The 24,709-nt window shown below is 43.0% G+C and overlaps 1 protein-coding gene across 1 annotated transcript in view; it reads left to right on the top strand.

Moving 5' to 3' along the window:
* The window catches only part of Ankrd10 (ankyrin repeat domain 10), a 31,880-nt gene that overhangs the window by 694 nt on the left and 6,477 nt on the right, over positions 1 to 24,709 (top strand). The window contains exons 2-4 of the mRNA XM_042697255.1: positions 2,597 to 2,749; positions 7,507 to 7,598; positions 15,863 to 16,098. Coding sequence (XP_042553189.1) covers positions 2,597 to 2,749; positions 7,507 to 7,598; positions 15,863 to 16,098 — 481 coding nt within the window. The remainder of the gene's footprint in view (positions 1 to 2,596; positions 2,750 to 7,506; positions 7,599 to 15,862; positions 16,099 to 24,709) is intronic.

Raw genomic sequence — 24,709 nt, 5'->3', positions numbered from 1 at the left:
ACCCCGGAGGAGGCCTTGCCCCGGGCCTCTGGGCCCGGTTCCCACGCCCCGGCCGGGAGGGGGCCCGGGCCCCGGCCCCTGGCCGGCTGGCCGGCGCCGGCCTTTGTGTGGGACCCAGTGGTGCGCCGTCGAGAAACTGGTGCCCCATGTAGCTGCTCCTTTGTGAAGCCGTCTCCTCCCCCGGGACCGACCTTTGTTGTAAATCTCTGATTACACTCTGCTTTTAAGTAGGTAGCGTGGTATTTAAAAACAGTTACAAACTCAGCTTCTAAACTGAACACATGTCTAGGCAAGAGAAGTCTGGTGTTAAAGATGAACCGCTTTTGTGCCTTTTTTTTTTTTTTTTGCCAGTTCTGGGCATGAACTCAGGGCTAGGCACTGAGCTACTTTTTTGCTCAAGGCTAGCGTTCTACCACTTCAGCCACAGCACCACTTGCCGCATTTTCTGCTTATGGGGTGCTGAGGAATCAGACCCGGGGCTTCCCATCCTAAGCAAGCACTCTACCACTGAGCCACATTCCCAGCCAGCCCTGCGATTAACCACGTTCTCCACCCCCACCCTCCACCGCGCGCTCCTTCTCTGTACATTCATATTAAGTTAGAACCTGCTTATCTTATCACTAGTTAGTACGTTCATTTTTCTCTGAGTAAAATAAAGGCAGCTCTGGGCCTTCACTGCCTTTCCAGCTTATCAAAGATACCCTGCTTTAAATCTGCACACTTCCCACTGTAGAGAGTTCAGTCACAAAAGCATCTGTTGGCCTCAGTGAGGAGGGTAAGGAAGACTCGGGGTACTTTTTGTCCTGGTAGTAAAGGCTGTCCTCTTTCTTGCAGTCAGGCACAGCATATTCACTACCTGTGTTATGGTGGGTGAACCTAACAGTCAGCAGATAGTAGGTAGGCACTTTGCACTTGCTGTAGGTCTGTTGATTGTGGTGGTCTCAGAGGCCAGCTGTAGTATCTGGACCTGCCCATAGTCTGTCTTAGCTTGCCCTGCTTCACATAAGTCACCTGTTCCGCACAGAGCTGAGCTGTGTGGTACCTTTTGTTTTGGGGTTTGAGGGCGCCATTTTCTTCCTACATTCACAGTTTTAAAAATCTTAAGAAAGTAATATACAGAGTGAGCTTCAGATCAGCCAGTGCTGCTTATGTGCAGGTACGGACAGTAAGGATGGGAAGCAATCTTGGTTGGCTACACAAATTCTTGTAACCTAACAGCCTGCCACCATTTAATATTTCTAAATTTTATTCATGTGAGTGTGTGTGTGCCTGCACATGATTCAGGTGTACCAGGGCTTGAACTCAGGGCCTGGGCTCTGTTCCAGAGCTTTTTTGCTCAAAGATAAGTGTTCTACCACTTGAGCCAAAACCTTACTTCAGCTTTTTGGTAGTTATTTGGAGGAAAGAGCTTCACAGACTTTCCTGCCCAAGCTGGCTTCAAATTTCAGTCCTCAGATCTCAACTTTCTGAGTAGCTAGGATTACAGGTGTGAGCCACTGTCACCCAGCTAATATTTTTATTATATGTACAAAAGTCCTAATAAAAACCTTTGAATAATATAGGCAAATCATTTCTGAATTTTCACTTTTCCAATTGAAGGACAATAAAGATATTGTTTTGCTCTAAAGTCTTTAAAAAATATTATTGTCTAAGTAGTTGTCCAAAGGAGTTGCCATTCAACAAAGCAGTTTAAGAATACAGTGCATCTTGATCCACATTTTTACCCAGCTCACCCCTTCCCTTACTTTTCTTACTCTTGTAGGATATGTATTGAATTTTTTCCACTTAACAAAGCAATGTATACAATGCATCTTGATGTATGTTACCCCTTCAACAATTTCACCCTCCTTTGGCCCACCCTTTCTCTTATTTTTCTTAATTTTGTGGTATATACAAGGATTTCTTGACTGCATTCTCCCTCCTTCCCTTTCTTCCTTTATGCATTTTATTTTATTCATTTGTTTATTTTTGGTCGGTCGTGGGGCTTGAACTCTGGGCTTGGGTGCTATCCCTCAGCCCTTCAGCTCAATGCGAGCGCTCTACCACTTGAGCCACAGCACCACTTCCTGTTTTCTAGTGGTTTATTGGAGATAAGAGTCTCATGGACTTTCCTTGCCGAGGCTGGCTTTGAACCATGATCCTCAGATCTCAGCCTCCTGAGTAGCTAGGATTACAGGTGTGAGCCACTGGCGCCCACCTTCCTTTATTCATTTTAAAATGTCCTTTGGAAGTTCAGTTGACTTTTCCTCTTAGAAAAGCCAGTTTTGTATCACTGTAAATCAATCTCATAGTTCTTCATATAAGATTGTGCTTCTCTGAATGGTTATTACATCAGCATGGTTCTCATGAATAATAAGGTAAATAAAATCTTTGACATGTTCAAAAAATCCTGCTTCCCTCCCTTTCTGTTTGCCCATTTTCTAAATAAGAACAAGGGAAAAGTTCTAAATGCCTTTTAAAGTTTTCATAAGATTGGGGAGGAAGTACTAAATTTATTCTCTTAAAATTGGTAAGAGAAAGGCCTAGATTATTGTGGAGTATTAATAGTAAGCTGACATGTCTGCCTGCTTCCCTCTCCCCCTCCCCTCTTTCAAAGTTGGAGTGCTTAATCCAGTTGGTGAGAGCTGGAGCCACACTGAACACCTCCACCACGCGCTACGCCCAGACCCCAGCGCACATTGCTGCTTTTGGGGGACATCCTCAGTGCCTAGTCTGGCTAATTCAAGCGGGGGCCAACATTAACAAACCGGTAAGACTTTTGTTGTTTCTTCCTCACATGGCATTGTTTTAAATTGAGACATTCATCAGAGTTTGGTATATTTCCTAAGGCCAGTTAGAATTTACTCCAGTTATCTTGGATAATAGGCCCTTTCTAGAAGCATGCATTCTGTCTGTAGTGTGCCTTCACCTATTATGTGACTCACTAAAATCTTCTGCTGAGGTCTGGTGATTTCCCCAAGGTCACAGCTTGTAATTGAAGGTAGTTGGCCTAAAGCCCAGGTTTCTTGGCTTGTGTTCAATGCTGTCTTCCCTTGACTTCACACATACACTGTAAAAACACACCCTGACTAGCAAAAAGATGGCTTAAGTCCTCTTCAAGGTGAATTTGTTTTGCTTAAGATATAAGTTAGATCACGGGTAGATACAGAAAAGTCATTCTCATTTACTGAGGAAGAAGTGATAATGGTGCACATAGTTTGTATTTAAGATTATACAGCTGGGTACTGGTGGCTCATGCCTGTAATTCTTTACTTGTTTTGTTTTGTTTGTTTGTTTTTGGTGGGTCATGGGGCTTGAACCCTGGGCCTGGATGCTGTTCAGCTCTTCAGCTCATGGCTAGCAATCTACCACCAGAGCCACAGCACCACTTCTGGTTTTCTGAATGGTTTATTGGAGATAAGAGTCTCATGGACTTTCCTGCCCAGGCTGACTTTGAACCTTGATCCTCAGATCTCAGCCCCCTGAGTAGCTAGGATTATAAGTGTGAGCCACCAGCACCTGGCTCATTCCTGTAATTCTAATTACTTTAGGAGCCTGAGATCTGATGATCATGGTTCGAAGCCAGCCCAGGCAGGAAAGTCCTTGAAACTCTTGCTTCCAGTTAACCAACAAAAAGCTAGAATTGGAACTGTGTCTCTGGTGGTAGAGCATTAGCCTTGAGCAAAGAAGTTCAGGCCCTGAATTCAAAAAGAAATTTTTTAAAAAGAAGTAAATGAAATGATGGTGTATGTGTATGCTAAGGTTTTCATAGGAGTTTGTATTTAAGGTCAAGTATAAAGATGGCAGTGTGTATGTATGGCAATGTATGTATGTGCCAGGATTTTCATGGTATATAGTCACATTTTCTCACCTAAGTGAAAGGCACATGTGAGCCCTTAAGTTGTCAGCTCTGAGTAGAGAAGCATCCAGCAGATGGATCATGGCTGCCTGACACTCGGTCTCCTGAGGGAGGCGTATCCTTGGCATGGTGGTGGTTTTCTTGGTGTTGTATGCTTTCCCACTCAGTCATTAAGGTTCTTTGTGTGCAGAGGAACTCTTTCCTCTGTGCTATTTTTCTTTTTCCTAAGGTTCATTCTTTGATTATAACCAGGTGTAAAGTACTGAACATAGTCCACTGAACAAAGTACTGAACATACCCACTTGAAGGCCAAGTTGAGAAAAGAGTTGCAAGGCGTAATTGACAAGCTGTTCTCTGTATGCAACTCCTCGTAAAAATGGCAGTATTGAAAGAGGTCTGGGGTTTCAGACATGAAGAGTAGAGACAGTTTTTGTTTTTTGTTTTTATATTTTTCATGTTCTCTTTCCTTCCTTTCCTTTCCACTCACATTTCTTTAGAAGTGTGCTCTCCACCTTTTTGTTGTTTCAATTCATGTGAATTGTCTCCTGTGTGTCCACCTTGCTGGATAGCAGCAAAGGGGGATTACAGGAAAGTAGACAAAAGGAGGCATCTGAGAAGGGGTAGATGACAAAAGACAGGAAGCACAGTTTCAGTAAGAGATCCAGGAATTCCCTCGCTAAGTTAAGTGCATTCAGGGGCTCTGTCTGTTGACAGGAATTAGAGCAAAAGGTCAAGCGCTCATAATCCTGTGTATTTCAGCCAGTAATTTTCCACTGTGTTCATACTTTAAGCATGCTGCCAAGTCTCCTGCAGCCAGGCACAGCCCCCACAGGGCTCTAGAGTTCCCACATCCATTAACATCATATCCTGTACTCTTGGCTTCTGGTTTCTGAGTAAATGAACATTGCTTCCACTGCCTTGTCACTGTAGCCTCAGACATACAACTGAGTCGTCATCAATAAAATACAGACAATACTGGGAGAGGGCAGGGGAAGGGGTGTCCCTGTCCCAGAAGAAATGTACTACTCATTACCTGACTTATGTGACTGTCACCCCTGTGTACATCATTTTATAATAACAATTTTAAAAGGACAGTTCCATGGATGTAAATAACATGGAATCTAAATATAGAGTGTTAAATTTTACATATCAAGTTCAGTGTGTTCTAAAGAAATTGTCTGGTAGTTTTTCAGACATTATTCAGTGTAGCAGCAGCTTTCCAACCAGCATTCCAAAGCAGCTGAGTATTGTCAACAGGTGTTGAGCATGTGGGCTGAAGGTAGATGGGTGTGTCTTGCACTGTCCCTTGAGTACCTCGTAACATCGCCTTCTGCACTGTGCTCCCCAGTACAGAACCACAGCTCCTCTCCCTTCAGCCTTACATGTATTCAGATGCATAGCCCACTTTGCATGTGTGCCAGAGCGCTGCGGGAACCCTTAAAAGCATCCTAGAATTTCTTCCAGGAGGGTTTTAGGGCATCACGGTATATGGAGCATAGGGCTAAGTCTCTGACACTAGTTAGTGCTGTAGTTTGGAGTAGACTGGGACCTCTTCTGTTGGCTCTTGAGGTCACAGCAACTCTTCAGCTGTGTTAGCACATCATTGGTTCCTCTAGAGGTAGATGACTTATCTTGTTTCCCACTTTAAAAAGCCAGGTCCAAATTTGCCTTTGCTGTTAGAGCACTTTAACTTAGAATCCACCGTAGATTTCTGCTTCCTTATGAGCGTGTTCACTGCTGGCAGGCCACATTCGTTTTTCCTGTAGCCATCTGTCAGGTGAGTTGTGAGATGACAAAATATTGTCTGGCTCCTCATTGTGGGCTTCCCCAAAGAGGACATAAAGCTGGCTTTTGTGAGATGTATTTTCAGTGCCTGTGTTAACCAGCCTTGCTATATATCTCCAGTTTGTGCTCTTTATGTTAGAAATTAAGCGTCAAAGTGCCCTGTCTGTCTTCTGTCTTCTATCCCTGGCCCTTTCTTCTGGAGTATTCAACAGTTCTAGAATCTTACTGCAAACTTACTGGAAACTGAAAATGACAAAACATTTATTCAAATGAAAGTGAAAATCACGTGCTGCAGGACACATCTGTCTCGATGAAGGCCCCAGCTCCTGCAGGTGTCTGTCCAGTTTCATCTACCTCAACAGTTCTTTGTGTGACACAGTGATTATATTTTCTCTGCTAACATCCCATTCTTTTTTTGAAATGGTGTAGCAAATTTCGAATTTTTCATCATCTTCTAATATTAGCTTTGAGAATTTCTTTTCTTCCTTAAGGGTATTTTGTGGAGCTTGTCTATCTGAGTTGCAGTTTTCCTGGCAGTTTTTCTCAGTGCTATTTTTCATGTGATATGTGTTTATTATAAACCACTTCTCCTGTCCTTCCTCTTTAGGAAGGTGTTTTGTTCTTTTAAATATAAGTTCGCTAGCTAGTTCCCCAGACAGCCATCACAAACAGAGGTTGGCCATTCTGTTCCTTTTGAAAGGGAACATTTTCTTTCTGGAGTTTAATGCCACCTTATATTCCCTATTCCCCTTAGACCCTATTGAGGTTTGTGTCAAACTAACAGTCATGTGTTACTCTGTTTTCTTTTTATTTGGGAGGCCCACACCCCAGCTTTTCTTGAGAATTCATATGCAGTGGAGAAGAGCTGAGAAATTTACTTAGCTTATGAATGAGCTGTTTTCCAAGTGCCATGCATCATTCACAGTTACCCATCCCTGCATTTTAAGTCTTTATTCCATATTGTGCCAACTGTATCTCCCAGTAGCATTGAAACGGGATTGATTCAAATACTGCCCCAGCTTTGTTACCAGGCTTTCGTAGATGAAGCCTTAAACTCATGTTCCTAGCAGAAATGACCCCTTCTCTTGATTGCTTAGATGATTAATTGTAGTTACTGTGTCTGTCTTCTACTGATCTGACAGCCTAGGAATGTTGTTATTTCAGGGTTTTGTTTTTTCATTTATTCATGCATATAAACATGTTCATCTTTTTTGGATGCCAGCAATAGACTCCTGCCTTTGTCCCTTGCTGCCTCCATCAGTATCTTTACTAAAACAGGTCTGTTTTGACTAGGAAGCGTGTCCTGTCTGACCTTGTGTTCTTCCTCTTTGTTCCGCCCTCTGACCTCAAACTATATGCCTCCCATATGCTTCCTCAGGCAGAGGCAGATATTTTGGCTCGTGAGCACTATGGTAGCAGATGTGGAGCATGGATAGGTTGGGTTGTGAGTTAGTTTTTATGTGCTATGAATTGGATTAGATTGCTGCTCTAACGTGAATTTTTCTTATATGACAGTGATTTGGGATTTGTATACAAAACATTGTGTCATGGTTTAGGATAAAATGACTTTCAAATCACCAGTGACTGCATTCATGCCGTTACTCTAGAAGAGGGCATAGGAATTATGGTCATTGATCTGTAGCTAAACAGTGTGGAGAGCATCACCTTCCCTGCTTCCATCTTCCCTTTGAATACATGTCTTTGTTCTATTTTGCTTACCATTTTGTTTCATTTTGGAGATCAGTGGGAAGGCAGCTGACCTAATTACTAATTACTCTGTACTTAGTGTACAGACACACACATCACACATCTGTACTAATTACTCTGACTTTCACAGTGTGAGAGGTTTTGGGAGATCTGAGTAAGTGCATTGTGTGTTTCAGGACTGTGAGGGAGAAACTCCCATTCACAAAGCAGCCCGATCAGGGAGCCTGGAGTGCATCAGTACCCTGGTGGCCAATGGGGCTCAAGCCGAGTAAGTACCCTGGATTATTCCTCCCAGCTAGACTTGTAATCAAGGTGCTCTATTGAAAGGAAGCATGTAGAGTAAGCAGAAGCCCTAGGACTTGTGTCTAGAGTGAATACAGTTTAGCCTTGTAGATCAGTTGTTGGTAAGGAAAATTATGAGCTAAGTTGATCATGAGCAGAGGGACCCTTCTTTCACAGTAGCCTCAGTGGCTATGTAGAACAAGCACATTAGTATGGAGAGAAAGTCACTTAGAGTTGGAACTGGACATCCAACTCAGCCACTCATTTGTTATTTCACTGTGGCAGCAGGTCTTCACAATTCTCTTGGCTAGGTTATTGTTTCAGAACAAGCATGAGGCTCTTGGTTGGCAAAGAACCTCTGCAGGCTTCTCCAGTTTGAAACAGTCCTCTGAGGACTGTGGCTTTTCCTAAGTCTTGATTTCTTCATCTTGGAAAACGTGAGAACATTACTGCTCTAAAGCCAGTTATGGCTTACTGGTTCCTTTATAAAATGGAACCAAGTACAATAACAATTTGAGACTTGGAGTTGATACTGCAAACCTCATGTTTTGATAAATGATAGTATCTAGGATATCAGCTAGATAAATACAGTCTTAGCATTTGATTTTTAATTGTTAATAAAGAAGTATGATCTTATATGAAAATTATTAGGTAGCATTTGTTAAGGCATGAGATTTACTTGTTTTAAATTTCTCTTGAAGATGTGCATATTCTAAAACTTTTTTTCTGCAGTTCACAGCATTAACAAAATGGATACGATTTTCCTTCCTTAAATGTCAAGTGTGAGCTATAGAGCTCTCATGACCAACATAACAAATGAAGTACCAGCTTTTTAAATTTTACGTTAAATGTTACAAATAATTCATAAATAATTAATTAGAAATCACTTTATTCTAATGGCTTTGGGAGAAGTAAAAGCCACAGACTAGTTTAACCCTTTGGTTTCCATTTCCTTGTTTGACTCTGTATTACAATAAATACTGCACATAGATGGACAGCAAAACCATGTAGGTTAAGCCATCTAGGCATGTCTGTGTAGCAGAGGCTGTGCTCTCTGGCTCAGTTCCTCAGCTTCCGTTCCAGTACCACTGGCAACATTTGCCATTAGTTTGAGTTTCCATCCTTTACTTTTGTAGTAAGTCAGTGTTATAAATATGGCCAGTATTAACTGCTCATTGCAGGGACCCTTGTGACTTTATATGTAGTATGACAAGGTAATGTAAAAGCAGTTGATAATATGATTATATTGTTTTAAAATGTGATTCTCAATAAAGTTATGGATGAAATTTTATTAACTATGACTAAAATACAGAGTCATATAACATAATTGATTAAATTGCTTAATTATTATGGGAATAATGGATAATTAAAATTAGACCTCTTAACTTTCTAAACAACACTCTGATTGGTCCTAAACATTTTATTACAAAGATGTTACTTTCATTTTAATGGATAGCTTAATCCTTTGAGCCAATAAATATCACTATGTCCTTTTTTATAGTAGGTGTCTTTTAAAATATGAGCATCTTTTATTTACGATTCTGTCCTTGATTACAGGACCCTCAAGTGTCTCTTTTCCACCAGGTGTGGCTGAGCATGGCCTCGCGTAGTTCCCCTCCTCAGTACAGGAACCTCCCCTCGAGACCCTGCATTATGGTGACTGCCCTGGACTGAGCTCTCACTTTTATTTATTTATTTTTTTAGAAGAAATGCTAGCCTGAGCTACCTAACCAAAAGCAATTCTTAAAAATTATCTTTGACCTGGAGATAGAACACAAGTAATCATGATTTATTGACTTTGTGTATGTGGTTATTTAGTCTTAACATCTAGTTAAAATGTCAGTTTTGCTGGTAAGCTAAGAATTGCTTTGTTATATCTTATAAGCACTTATTTTATAATTCATCCCATCTCGTTTAGAGTGTAGCTGTTTGAATTCCCAAGATGATGGTACTTAGGCCTGTCTTATGCCTTGTGATGCTGTTCGTATGGATAAGTGTAGTCCTGGCAAATTTTACTTTAATTTTGAGATATAGAATTGAGGTATAGAATTACTTACTTTTTCCCCTGTTCAGGATGGATCAGATTGTTCTGTATTCTACAGTATTTAAGAGATAAGTTTTTTCTATGAGTAGATTAAAAGCTGCCTCATACCACTATTTTAAAAAATAATTTTGCTCTTAATTCCTGTTTTTCGTCCATCTGCTACCTGACAGTGGCCACAGTTTCAGTTGTTTTGGTCCCCAGACAGTGAGGCAGTGGTCGTGTGCTAAGTGTCTGTGGCCAGAACGGTTGTTAACACTCACTGGTTAATGTAGGTTGCAACCCTAAGGTAACGCATTTCAGCTGCTGTGCATCGTATTAAATTTTCTAGCACCACACGTGAGTATGTTAATGGACTTTTGTTTTCTTCTTTTAATTTAAATCTGAGTTTTGGTGCCAAGTTATCTTTTTCACATGCGTTTCTATGTCTGGCATATGTAATGGTGGTTAACACTTAACCATTACACCTAAAACTTAAAATACATGGGGTTAAGTCTCAGTCCTGTAACCAGACTACATGTTTGCGTGCCTTCAAGTGTCTAGGCCTGTGTCAGAGTAAATTGTAGTTGTCCTTAGTCTTCTTTTGTGTAGTATTAGAGTTCCATTGCTGCTTTCTTTACCCTTACATTTTGATTAGAAGAAGGGCCTGTACCAAGACAGAAAAATATTCCCTCATTTCTTTCTTTGGATGATAGAATAAATTAACAGTGTAAGATTAGAGTAATATGATTTTGAAGAAAAACTCAAAAATTTGGTGACTGTCTGCTGTTACTACTAACACCTGTTGCTACTGTAGCAGATCTTAAGCTGTACATTTAACCTTTTGGCTACTTTGTCTTTTATTTTCTTGAGAGAGAAAGTGCCCAGCAACTGCCTATATTACAGCTTTGCCTGTTTCTTAGCTAGGAGCAAAGGGCTTTTAAGATGGGGAGATCACTTGCACCCCTGACACTTCTGCTCCTGTCTGAATCACACTTGGTGCAGATGCCAGTGCTTGATACCCTACCCTCTGCAGGAAAGGGTTTCTCCAGAAGCCCTGTGCTCTGTGGTAGCCAGAGCAGGCTGGCTACCTTCTGCTGATAAAACTACTTTAAACTGAAGGAGTCTCACCAGCTATGCCTGTTAGGATTTGCCTGGATAAGAAAATGGGCACAGCTGTCTGTGACAGCAGGAATCTAAGGCATAGCTCACAGTGCTGCAAGACCAGCAGGTGGGCATTTAGCATCTTTAGTTAAGACAGAAGTAGTTTGTGTGCCTCAATCCTGGTCATGCTTTCTTAACTTTATGCTGTCATAGAGCTATGTCTCAAAGCAAAACTCAGCAAAGACATGATGAGCGCGCATTTAGTATTGCAATTGTTATGAGCAGAAGTGCAACCCAGGTTTGCTGTCTCAGCCACTCATTTTTGAAATTGGTTGTTCCTGTTCATCATTTACTTATTGGCCCTTCAGAATAGTCTTCGTGTTATAACACGAGATTTATTAGAATTTTGACTTAAACTAGTTATGTTATAGATACTGTGAACTAGTCTTCCTCATATTCTAGTACTTGCTTCCGTGTCTGATTGTCACTTCTGCAGATTTGTCTGGCCTTGCTACTTCCTGCTCCTTTTTTCTTCACCCAGAGGCCACAGTATGGAGGACAGGCCTTCTGAGGCAGCTGCTTCAGATCTGTCCACCAGAGAGGAGCACATGTTCACATGCCGCCTATCAGTACTCCATAGCTGTTGGCTGAGTTAGATGGAAGCTTTGATTACTTTTTGTACAAATTTCAGTATCTCTTTAACCTTCACTTTTATATGAAGATGGTACATGTATATCAAACCAGTAGTTTCTAAATCCCAGTGCTCTTCGCTTTGCTATTTTATCAGACTTCATGATCATGCTTTTTATGTTTTAATGTATGCAAACAGTTGTGGCTCAGTTAAATATGAAACTGTCCTCAGTAAATGAACTTGAAAACTTGGCACCAAATTTATTCAGGTAGAAACTTTGAAAAAAAATTGTTTCTTCCTATTGCTAACTGAAAAATACGTATAAGCTCTATAATTATATATAAAAGTTGGATACCAAAGGGTTAAAAATACACGTATTTATTTAACTGAAGTAATTTCGGATGTTGCTAATGTTTTGACTGTACAAATGGACATTTAGTAATGTTTTTATCTTTTTTTTTAATGATTCCATTTATTTGCTTATTTCCATCTAGGAATAGTTACTAATGTATTTGCGATACAGCATACCAAATTTTAAAGTAACCAGAATCGTGAGTTGATGGTTTTTAGTCCATACTGTTAAACTTTCGTTGAAATATTTGACATAGTTAAATTGGCTTCATGCTAAAGTGACCAGAGGTCATAGAAGGCAGCACTGCCGGGCACTGCTCGTGCCGGTGGTCACACACCAGCGGCCTAGCTCCATGACTGCTTCTGCAACTCGTGTGTGTATGTATCTTTAATCCAAATGTTGCCTGCAAATGTGATCCCGTATTATTTAAGTTTCCTGTGTATAAACCATTGCCCGTTTACGTCACGCAGAAGATTCTGAATCTGTAAAAACCACACATGTCAATGTTTTACAGCTGCGTAATTCGAATTGACTTGATTTTTTCAAGTAACCCTAGAAAGGGGGAGCATTCCTATAGAAACTGCTGAAACTGCCACAGGTGCTTCTCCGAAACCTTACGGTTGTGGCATTGAATGTTCAGTATCGCTTCCTTTCTGCACACAAGGCATACTGTTGAGGTATTTGTTGCGGTGATTGGTTTTAATGCTAATCTAGGAATTCAGATATAGATTCTTTAGATTTGCATGCTTTGCTTACCCTAATTTATGATATCTACCTTTTTATTTGTAAACTAACAATAGCTAAATTGAGATCAGAATTTTAACAGAAATTTTATTTATGTAAACATTGTGGTTATCTTTTATTGTCACATGGCATTAAGAAAAAGAAAACATTCTGAGGGTGGTAAGATGCCTCAGATTCTAAAAACTGTTTCCTAATCTGCTCTGATCAAATGGCTTCTCGGTCCTGGCATTGTGGCACTGTAAGTGGACACCCAGGAGGACACAGCTGACCTCAGCATGGAGCTAGTTCATTCTCAAGTTCCCTTGGAGGACTTCTTAGGTACAGTAAAATTTACATACTGCCTTCAGAATATTACTACAGTTTGATTCCTTTCTGCTAGTCTGTCTGACAGAATACTAAATTCATAATGAAGATTGTTCTGTCTTCTCAGGTGCTGGTATTTCAAAGACCAGCCAGAGGGCTAGGTATGGCCCAGTTGCAGAACATTTACTTACATGAAGTCGTACGTTTGACCCCAGCACACAGAGAGACAATTGAACAGACTAGTATAGGAAGGGTTAGGAGACTGGGTGCCCACTGAGGATGCGTCTGACAGACAGTAGCGTGAGTTTCCTCAGGAGGCACAGCAGAATTTTTTAAACTTCACACAACTAGAATCCCTTTAAACATTAACTTGGTTTTTTTTTTTGTTTTTTGTTTTTTTACTTCTTTGAAATGGCTATCCATTTTCAAGATGTCTCAGGTGGATGTTGGACCAGAGGGCAGAGCAGGGCTCTCGTGTGACTTGGTAGTACACTCCTTGGTTGTCACATGTGGACAGAGGTAAACCTGTATGGCAGTCACAGCCTGTGCCCAGGGGAATCACACTTCAGACCTAAATTCAGAGAGTATGTCGTGTAAAGATAAAGTCTAAAAATACAGTGTGCACAACTTCATTTATACCACACACTTCAACATTCTCCCATCCAGTTTCAAACTCCCTTCTGATTCCTAGGGTGGGCAGATGCGGCCAACCCAGAGCTTTGTCCTGTTGGCTGGTCTTGCTTATTCATGTAGTCTCTGCACTGGGAAGCATGGCATGAGTTGTCCATTTCTTCTGAGCTCTTCTTTTAGTTAAAATAAATTTAGAAAACAGTGCCAGAACCACCCAGAAGTAGGGTTGGTTCTAATTCAAGTGTGATGTGCCAATAATTGTAATTTTAGTGGGCAGTCAGGTGAGATCTGGAGCCTGCCAGCGGGCTTGGGTGTGTCTGGCAGTCTGCACATTGCCTGCCAGTCACGCCTCTTCTCCCTGAATAGTCATTCAGATTGAAATCGAAAGCTTAGTGCTGGGTAGTTTACTCTGCCACCCACTGAAGAGCACTTTTCCCATCAGCTGTCGTTAGTGCTCATATCTGAGGAGACACCTCTCTAGCGCTCCTGTCTCTCCTGACTCTACTCCACTCTATATTCTTCGATGTTAAGAGAGCGAGACCCAGGACTTGGCTCAGAAATGATGATTTTATGAACTTTGCTTCTCTTCCCTGTCTCTTCTAAGTCAGGAGTTCATGGACTTTTACACAGAGCTTGTGTTTGGCAGAGTAGGCTAGTCTAGACCGTCTTCACTCTGGTTGATGATGCCGGTGCAGTTTTGTGGAAGTCGCCCTACTGTGAACTGAGAGCCATGCAGGGCTTGTGTCCACTCAGTAACAAGTAGGTCCTTGTGCTGGAACAGTGTATGTAGTTCATTTTGGTGGTTTAATTTGTGAAAGTTGAAATGGTGCTATGACAGACTATTTGTCAGAATTCACAACCATAAAGTCTTAGGAAAAGCAAAATGTTAATTTTAGTTCCTAACAATCCAATACATAATTACCTTTTACTTATAAACAAATTTTTGTCAAATTACTGTGACTCTCAAGTCTTATTTTATGTCTCATTAAATTGGACTTGGGTTTTTCTTCCAATTATATACTGCATTTCTTTATCTGAGGCTTTCAGAGTAGACATGTTTAGAGAACGAATGTCCAAATACCCATAATTTTTTTTTTTTTATTTCTGAGGCTAGAGCTTTAGGTCAGCTTGGAAATATGAATATAAAACTTAATAAATATATGAATTTAAAAGGATATACCTAACCGTTTAAAATAAAAACTTTTGTCCCTGAATGTGTAGTTTTGCTCTCAGATTGTTTTTTTGCCTTAGCAGTAACCCCACAAAGCACAAACGCTCAGGGTTGGGTTGGTTTTGTCTGGGGCACTAAGGAGGCCTTCATTTGACCGCATCTTGGCTGGGCCTGTGGCCTGGCTGGCTGAAGAGGTCTGGAAGCTGTCTTTGCTGTTCAGCACCGCTCTAGTTCCTGTTTATCAGTCTGTGGTTGTCATGGGATAAGTTCATGGGAAAGCCCTGTCCCCTCTTGTCCACAGGGGACTTTAATATGGAGCTGCTTTTGTTGCCTCACTTTCTTTTTTAAATGTAATGAAACTTTATTTGGAATTTTGAGGCTTCCCCATTTTTAATTTTTTGATTGTTATCATAAAGGTGGTGTACAGAGGAGTTACAGGTGCATAATGCTGCCTCACTTTCAGTCTTAGTCTTCTCACATTTACACGTTTGGCTGATTGCTTCATACGTTATTCAGCTCTGTCACGAAAGTTCCTCCAACACTTCCTACTTGATGAGTCTCAGTATGACAGAAGACATGAGGTCTTTACCTCTTAGTGTTACTGGACAAAAGGAAAGTAGGGTGTCAGCCCAGGAGATGGGTTCCAAAGTCAGTGTTACAGGCTGTTGAAAGCAAATGTCCACACATACCCCAAGAGGTCAGCAGGTAATACTCCTGCAGATTCCCTGCACAAGGCCCCAAAGGCCGAATGAAATGCAGCTTTCCAGATAGTGACTCCACTTGATGGTAGATCATTGTGATACCAGAGAGCCCCAGACCTCTGCTTACAGTGCCACATGTCAGCTGAACCCTGACTCGTTGCTAAGCCAAGACTTTGTTTGAAAGAAGCCACTTGCTATAAATGCCACGGACAATGCTAGTGTATGTTTGTTTGTTATGATTTACTCAAGCTAAAGGATAATATAGAGTTCAGTTTTAGGTGAAGTCTGAAGTAGTTTAAATTTAGATTCTTCAGACTAATTTAAGATGTGATTTTGAGAAGTTAAATAGGAAGATGCCTTTTTAAATTTAGTGTCTTGATTTTTAAATTAATATCTCCCAAAATCTTGCTTAGAAATCACGTATGTATTAGAGAAGATAGTTAGGGAGCCAGGGTGATTAACTGCTCCCCTAACGAGGATTTTCTGTAAATTGACTGGCTTTTCCATATCACCTCAGATAGATAGTCAGTTCAGTGGGAGCAGAGACCGACTCGATGCCAGTGGGGTTTAATTCAGTGTTTTTGTGTTGTGCAGCCTGAGAAATGCCAGTGGCCTGACAGCAGCAGACATTGCCCAAACCCAGGGTTTCCGGGAGTGCACCCAGTTTCTCTTGAGCCTCCGGAACCACCATCTGAGCCGTTTCTATCATAATGGCACTCTGAGTGGGAGTCATGAGAACGTGTTTCCCGATTGCGTTAATGTGGGAACAAATCGAAAACGATGTCTGGAAGATGTGGCGTCTTCAGGAGTGAAGAAAGCTAGAACTGGAGGTGAGACCACTTGGGGTGGGACAGAGCAGGGGCTGCCACCTTAGCAAGTCTCCTTTCATGGCTGTGGGCATCTTGCAGCAAGTCATGCGTGCCAAGGTGGAGAACTGTCCGTGTGGCCACTGTGAGGATGAAGGCTGGCGGGGTGCCACCCACATGTGCTTTCTTCATTGGAATTGTTAAAAAATGCAACTATTAAAAAAGAAGTCTGCCACCAAGCCTGATTTTTTTCTTTAGAATTTCTTTGGACTGTTCCTGAGCTTATAAAAATTGCCAATGATCTGAGAATAAAAGTTCTTTTCCTACTTTTTCTGTCATGTCACCACAGGCACAGGGTGTGACCTGGTCTCGTCCCTGTGTCTTATGTATTGCAAATTCATTTATTAACTTGAAGTTGAGGAATTTGGGTAAGTAAGGTGGTTTTTCTTAAAAACAGTTTTGGAGTTTTGCGTAGTAGCATCCACTGGTCACTCTTAAGATGGAGAGTCTCCCACAGACAGACTGCCAGTGCCTGCACGTCAGACTCCCAGCCAGAGGCACGTCTAAACTGCCTCTGCTTGCTTATAAATCCCCTCAGCCAGGGGTCAGTGTCTGGCTTAACCAGAGCATCTAGGGACAGGGACCCATGAGTGTGAAATTGGCTGAAATCACAGACTCTGGCGTGACTTGCTTAGGGTGGTCACTAGTTGTGTCCCTCGGTCTTAAAAGAAATGCAGTCAAAGTAGACAGGTAGATATTGGACCCAGCGCCAGCCTCACTCACCGTAACCTTTACTGTGAAGCCGTGTTTGTAAATCTCACCACTAAGAATTCCTTGTGACTATGTCACTTTTTGTAGAAGTTTGCATATATATGATTGTGTGTGAATTTAAATGCAATAGTTCATCAACATTTTAAGTTACAGGCCTAATAATTTCTAGAAAAGACATGAAAGTCATGAAGCAAGTATGAGTAGATTTCAGGATGATTTTTTTTCTTTTTTCTTTTTTTTTTTTTGTCGGTCGTGGGGCTTGAACTCTGGGCCTGGGCGCTGTCCCTCAGCTCTTCAGCTCAAGGCGAGCGCTCTACCACTTGAGCTACAGCGCCACTTCTGGTTTTCTGGTGGTTTATTGGAGATAGGAGTCTCACGGTCTCTCCTGCCCAGGCTGGCTTTGAACCGCGATCCTCAGATCTCAGCCTCCTGAGTAGCTAGGATTACAGGCATGAGCCACCAGCGCCCGGCTGATTTTTTTTCTTAATGAAGTGTCCACTGTCATTTGTACCACATTCTAGTGTAAATTTGGTGCTGGGAAGGTAGCTCAGTGATAGAGTGCAGGCCTTTATGCATGAGGCTCTGGGTTCGATTCCTCAGTAACACATAGGCAAAAAAGGCTGGAAGTGGCACTGTGGTTCAAGTGCTATAGCGCTAGCTTTGAGCTGAAGAGCTGGGGAACAGCGCCCAGGCCCAGAGTTCAGGCCACACAACCAACAATAAATAAATAAATAAATAAATGTATATTAAAATCCCTTTTAAGCTGGGTGCTGATGGCTCATACCTATAATCCTAGCTACTCAGGAGGCTGAGATCTGAAGATGGTGGTTTAAGTCCCCTCTATGCAAGAAAATGAAACTCTAAACGCCCAATTAACTACCAAAATCCAAAAGGGGACCTGTGGCTCAAGTGATAGAGCACTATCCTTGGGGATAGAAGCTTAGGGATAGCCGGGCGCTGTGGCTCACGCCTGTAATCCTAGCTACTTAGGAGGCTGAGATCTGAGGATCGCGGTTCAAAGCCAGCCCGGGCAGGAGAGACCGTGAGACTCCTATCTCCAATAAACCACCAGAAAACCGTAAGTGGTACTGTAGCTCAAGTGGTAGAGCGCTCACCTTGAGCTGAAGAGCTGAGGGACAGCGCCCAGGCCCAGAGTTCAAGCCCCACAACTGACAAAAAAAAAGAAGCTTAGGGATAGCACCCAGACCCTGAGTTCAAGCCCCTGGACCAATGACAAAAAAAAAAAAAGCCTTTTAAAGCATCTATTTTGACTAGTTGGAGGACAGAGGTCACAAGAGTGTTGTAGTTCAAGGCAAGACCGGGCAAAAATGTCACAAGATCCTGTATCAATAAAAAGTTAGGACATGCCATAATCCTAGCTACTCAGGAGGCTACGATCTGAGGATCGTGGTTGAAAAGGGCCCATGAGACTCTTATCTCCAGTTAATCACCTGAAAATGAAGTGGCACGGTGGCTCAAGTGGTAGAGTGTTAGCCTTGAGTTGAAGAGTCCAGAGTTCAAGCCCCACAGACACTATCTAAAAAATAACCAGAAGAAAAAGCTGGACATATGGCTCATACAGTAAGAGCACCTGTCTAGCAACCACCAGGCCCAGAGTTCAAACTCCAATATCATCCAAAAGAAGCATCTACTTTTAAAAAGTTTGCAGTTTCACTTAATGCCTGGTTAATATAGTGAGATGGTATTTAGTGTTGGCCTTTTTGTACCGTCATGTATCAATTGTACATTGCGGTGTTATAAGTATCCTTTCAAAGTGGTTGATGCTTTGTTTTCCCTTGTTAAATTTAAATTGTGTCTTTTTTTTTTTTTTTTTTTTTTGTCGGTCGTGGGGCTTGAACTCTGGGCCTGGGCGCTGTCCCTCAGCTCTTCAGCTCAAGGCGAGCGCTCTACCACTTGAGCTACAGCGCCACTTCCGGTTTTCTGGTGGTTTATTGGAGATAGGAGTCTCACGGTCTTTCCTGCCCGGGCTGGCTTTGAACCGCAATCCTCAGATCTCAGCCTCCTGAGTAGCTAGGATTACAGGCGTGAGCCACCAGCGCCCGGCTTAAATTGTGTCTTTAAAAGGTCTCACTAATTGGATTTTTTAAATTAGATTCAGAAATACTAGACCCTAAGGAATATTTTAAACTAATCTCAGAGGTTTTAATGTCAGTTGAATTTGCCAATTTCTTATTGCTTAAGTATTCTGAAAAGTATTTCTTAGGGATTCCTTAAGTCACCTAAACCTTATCACTGCACAGATTTGGCTGAGGTCCTGCTGATTTCTAGTTGACTGTTGGGTACAGTGGTAGAGGTTCAGTTACCACATCCAACTCACCACGAGTCCTTCCCACTCAGGCCATCTTTGTGTTCAGCCTGAGGGTGCTCATACAGAAACAATGTGTGGTCCAGCCTAGCTTGTCCTCTCGGGATGAAATGGCAAACAACTGTTTAGGGATGCACATTCTGGAGCATGAGTTTCTGTGCGCTTCAAGGAAGGGTGTCTTCGTGCCATGATACACGACTTGCAGCTGTTCCTTCCTGTCCCTGATTTGTCTGCTCATTGCGACTTAGTAACTGATCTCCTAGCATTGCTCATACTTCAGTACCTCGTGTGGATCAGAGCCCTTGGGTGTGACCCTTATGCACTTGTGTGTTTTGAGCAGCTGGGTGTTTGTGTTCTTTCTCCTGCTGTTCTCACTGTCAGGTGCTGCATGGTGCTCACCAGAACATCTGCATCCCCAGTTACACATGTCCTGAGTGTCTTGGTTTAGATAGTTTTGTCCATCCTCAGACCAGCCTTGTACTTCACAATTCAAAACAGGTTGCTTCTTTGCATTATAATTACTACTTTTTGTTTGATTTTCTGATTAAATGGATGGAAGGAAGTTTTGCTGTCTCGACTTTAGTCACTTTGTTAAACTTTTTTATCCTCATGCCAGAGTAAAACTAAGAATACCCATTCATGCATATAAAGATACTTTTAAAATAATTTTACGTATAAAAATATTACAGGAGGACTGGGAAGGTAGCTCAGTGGTAGAATGCTTGCCTCACATGTATGAAGCAGTGAGTGCTTTGGTTCAAGTGGTAGAGCGCTAGCCTTGAGCTGAAGAGCCCAGGGACAGCGCCCAGGCCCAGAGTTCAAGCCCCACGATTGACATACATACGTATACATATATAGTATATATATAAATATATATGTATGTGTGTATATATATATATTACAAGAGTGGAAGTTGGTCTTTTTTTTCTTTCTCCACTTATTTCAAAAATTTTTTAGCCAGATATCATATATAATCCTAACTAGACTTGGAAGCCAGCCTACAGAAAGTCTGAGGTATTCTTATCTCTAAAATAATCACCACAAAACTGGAGGCATGATTCAGAACGACAACCCAAGCAAGTAAGCTGAGCAAGCACAAGACCTTGAATTTAATTTACCAGCCCCTGGGTAATACTGACCAAGAATAGATACATAGTTCGGACTTTATTTAAGTCTGTTTTGTCCTGCAATCTGAGAATCATATGTAATGATTTAAGGTATAGAATTTATAGTCATAAAAGCAATACTTCGCCAGGCGCTGGTGGCTCACGCCTGTAATCCTAGCTACTCAAGAGGCTGAGATCTCAGGATCATGGTTCAAAGCCAGCCCAGGCAGAAAAGTCTGTGAGACTCCTTTTTTTGGGGGGGAAGGGGTTTCCGGTTGTGGGGCCTGAACTCTGGGCCTGGGAACTGTCCCTCAGCTCTTCAGCTCAAGGCTAGCACTCTACCACTTGAGCCACAGTGCCACTTCCGGCTTTTTTCTTTTTGCTTATGCAGTGCTGAGGAATCGAACCCAGGGCTTCATGCATGCAAGGCAAGCACTCTACCACTGATCCACCTTCCCAGCCCCGAGCCTCTTATCTCCAATAAACCACTCAGAAAACTGGAAGTGGCACTGGTTCAAGTGGTAGAGCGCTAGCTTTGAGCTGAAGAGCTGAGGGACAGCACCCAGGCCCAGAGTTAAAGCCCCATTATAGACCAAAAAAAAAGCAATCCCTCAAATTTTTCTGGCTAAGCCAGCTCTTAAAGGGATTCTTATAAAATATGGTTTGGGGGCTGGGAAGGTGGCTCAGTGGTAGAGCACTTGCCTTGCATGCATGAGGCCCTGGGTTCGATTCCTCAGCACCACATAAGCAAAAAGAAAAAAGCCAGAAGTGGCGCTGTGGCTCAAGTGGTAGAGTGCTAGCCTTGAGCTGAAAAGCTGAAGGACAGCTCCCAGGCCCAGAGTTTAGGCCCCACGACCGGACCCCCCCAAAAAATAATAAAATATGCTTTTGTTTTGAACTTGGAGACATGTTCCCACTTTTCTATAGAAACAGTATCTATGTGTGTTCAGTAGCTTTCAAGCATTGTAATATGGGGCTGTTTTCCCTTGGGAAATGAAGTGCTATAAATCATCATAAGTGAACAGCTGATTGCCTTGAGTATAAAATAAACTTGCGTAAAGTTACTCAAGTCCCAGGTACAGTCTGGTTAGAATGGAGACAGCCAGTGTGGGCACAGCTTGGGGGTAGTGGTGATAAAATCTCAAGTTCCTTGAGTAATGGTTTTGATGAAGAGTGGGGGTCATGTTCCCCCAGTATGGGGTTTGCCCATACTGTGGTGCAAGTTAGCCAGTGTGTGTCCTCCTCTGTTTATCAGCCGTTCACATTAGGACCACAGAACCACAAAACAGCTACTTACCTCTTCCATAGCCATTGATTTGGGTTTGTTAGTGTTCCAGGGTAAGCAAATGCAATACACATTGCACATAGGTACTCCTTGAAACTCAGATCCCATCTCTTCTGTGGTGGATTCCTTTGGTGGTCCAGGCCAGGAGCCCTCTGTGCTCTAACTGGAAGCCACTGCCTTGAGTAGATGTCATGGGAGCAGGACCACCAATGTATGCAGTTGATGTAGAGACTCCATAGTTAATGAAAAGACATTTTTTTTTAGGAAAGACATCTGCAGTATTGTGATGTAATTTTAAACCAGCCCTGCAAAGTTTCCCAGTACACTTTGTTTCAGAATGCATTGAACAGGAATAAAGAATCTCCTTTTTACAATTTAAAAAAAAAAAGAATGTCCTTTTTGTATTCTTAATAACTCTTGAACACACACAGAAAAGTTGTGGCTGGTTGTGGTAGTCCATACCTGTAACCCCAGCTACTTGATTCGTGGAGGTAGGATATAGATTAGGTTCAAGGGCACCCCAGGCAAGGTTTGGCTACACCCTTCCTATCAGAAAAATAGTCTAGCTGTGGTAGTCCATTTCTGAAGTCGCAGCTTGTTTCACGGAGCCTAGGAGTGCCTCAGTTTGAGAACAACCTGAGCTAAACTGGCTGGAAAGCTTATCTGAAGAAAAACAAAAGGATTGGAGATGAGGCTCAAATGGTAGAGCACTTTCGCCCCAAGTTCAATCCCAGTACCACAAAATCAAAAAGAACTCAGGACCAGCCCGTTTGGGAAAGAACAGACGTTTACTAGTTGCCTTAACATGAGATGTCAAAAAGAAAATACTTTGCAGGTATACAGTTAAAATTCCTTCAAGTTGTTAGAACAGAATCCACTTTAGCTTCTCACTGGCTTAGTGTTCTCAGATTCGCGTGACAGGTGCTTTCAGAGTTCAGCAGCAGTGGGAGCGTGCCTCCTGCTTTCTCAATGTGATGGCCCTAGAGACGTGCTTTGTAGCACACACGTTCCGCTGTAAGGATCACAGTGCCTTATGTCCACCTCTTCTCTGCAGTGTTTGAACCTGCCCCTCTTTTGTCTTCTCAGCCTTTCTTGTATCCCCTAAGCTCTCTGCTGTTGGAGTTCCAGCATTGGCAGAGGTTCAGGCACCACACAAGGTCCACCCTGTAGTCCAAGATCCTTGCTTTGAACCTTGAGAGCTGGTTAACAATAGAACCTTTCTAAGAAAAAGTAGACATTTAAGCCTGGTGTGGTGAAGGTCCTTAATCCCAGTATTTGGGAGCTGGAGGCAGAGTAGTTTGAGGACAGGCTGACCTATACATATAACCAAAGCTGGGCCCCAAAAAAAGACAAAAACCCAGATGCTTAAGTCAGCACCCTTGTGGTTCACAATGGCAGATGGAAATGGAAAGGGACATGGTGTGTGCTTGCTCCTTTAGGGAAGCTGAGGCCTCTGTAGCTCGTGTCTCCAGTGCTACCTGCACACGTGAGAAGAGAAAGTGCCTTGGGGTTGGGGGACAACCTGCCTGGCACTGCTTAGGGAGTAGGTGGTTCTGGTTGATCTCTCGTTCATTGCAGGGAAGTCCTTGGCATACTTGGTTGTCTGCCCTGTGGCCCTAAGGACGTGGCACTGTCGGCAAGCCTTGGGAGCGGTGACCTGGCTAACGAGCAGCTTCGTCATGTAGCAGTGTCAGACACTTGGTCTTAAAATAGGCCCCAGTGCATTTGCACGTGTGCTGGCAGTGAGTCTTGCACTGCCCCTGTGCCCTGCAGGCCAGTAGAGTATTAGGCCACATACCCCCTTCTGCCACGGTCAGCATTCAGACAAGGCTACAGCGGGCGGTCATGGTGTCCAGTTACATTATTTCTACAGTGCAGCCCACCATCCTGTTCTCAGTTGGAGAAGTCCCCACACCCTCTATTCATGCTCCTGCCAGTTCCTATCTCGCTGTAGAGGATTGCTGACAACTGGCGCTTCCATCTTGTTCTCCTTTTGGCTATTGAGTAGCCCTGTACACCCACCCTGGTTGGAGGAGCCCATCCTGCATTCGCGTCTCACAGGCACTGGAAGCCTGACCTCCCATGGTACCTGCTCGGGCGTCCCAAATGGAAGATGTACTTACCCTAATGTTTCCAGGAAAGGCAGCTGGTTTTAGAGTCAACAAAAGGATGTGGGGAGAGAGCGGCCTTCCTAAGTGCAATGAGCAGACCTCCCCTGACATGCCTGCAAGCCTCCTTTCCCAGACACAGCTCGGGAGCTAATGGAGAGCATGCCCTAGGTGCTGTGGTTGAGGCAGACAGAGCCCAAAGCTGGAATGCTTTGGACCTTGAGAGGCCAGTGCACTTTCAGGGCTTAATACTAATCCTAGCTTCTCAGGAGGCTAGGATCTGAAGATCATGGTCCAGAGCCAGCCCTGCAGGAAAAGTCCCTGAGACTTTCCAGTTAACTACCAGAAAACCAGAAGTGGCGCTGTGGTTCAAGTGAGTGCCTGGCCCAGAGTTCAAGCCCCATGACCTATAGGAAAAAACAATTTCTCACTGGGAAGGAGGAGGGGTTATCCACATAAAACCACGGGGCCTAAGTGTCTAGACAGGCGATGGTGGGATGATCACAGCACAGAGGCTCAGGAGCTGGCGGGGGGAGGGGGAGAATGGGACCCTAGGAAGGTGTTGAGAGGTTCTCACACTGGTTTCTTGCTTGCTGAAATTGGAGATCCTTCCACTCTTGCCCTGCTTGCTGTGTTCACAATCGCCTTAGAACGTAGGCACCCACTGAACTGAGGCCCCCATTAGGGGTTTGTTTTGCTATAGATTGAGCCTCAATCCCAATCATTGCCATGTTGGGATTACTCCACGGAGTATCCTCAGGTGTCCCCGTGGGGCCCTGGTTCACAAGTCACCACAGCCGTCCTGCCTGAGGTCATTTGGACGGGTGGGAGAGCCCCATATATGTAGTGGCATTGGGGATTGAACCCAGGAAGTAGCTGGGGAGTATCCAGCTACTTGAGTGTTGTCTGCAGCTGAGGTTCTTAGGGTTTCATGGTATTCGAGTATAGTTTGTCCTGTCCGTCCCCTGCCTCCTCGGTAGTGAGTGTCCCTCCTTACTTGACCTAGAACTGTCTTGGGCCCTGGATGCAGAGAAGAAAG

This window comes from Dipodomys spectabilis, unplaced genomic scaffold (assembly GCF_019054845.1).
Source record: "Dipodomys spectabilis isolate Male_0828 unplaced genomic scaffold, ASM1905484v1 ptg000215l, whole genome shotgun sequence".
NCBI classification, from domain to species: Eukaryota; Metazoa; Chordata; class Mammalia; order Rodentia; family Heteromyidae; genus Dipodomys; species Dipodomys spectabilis.
This window is presented reverse-complemented; position numbering and strand designations above follow the sequence as displayed.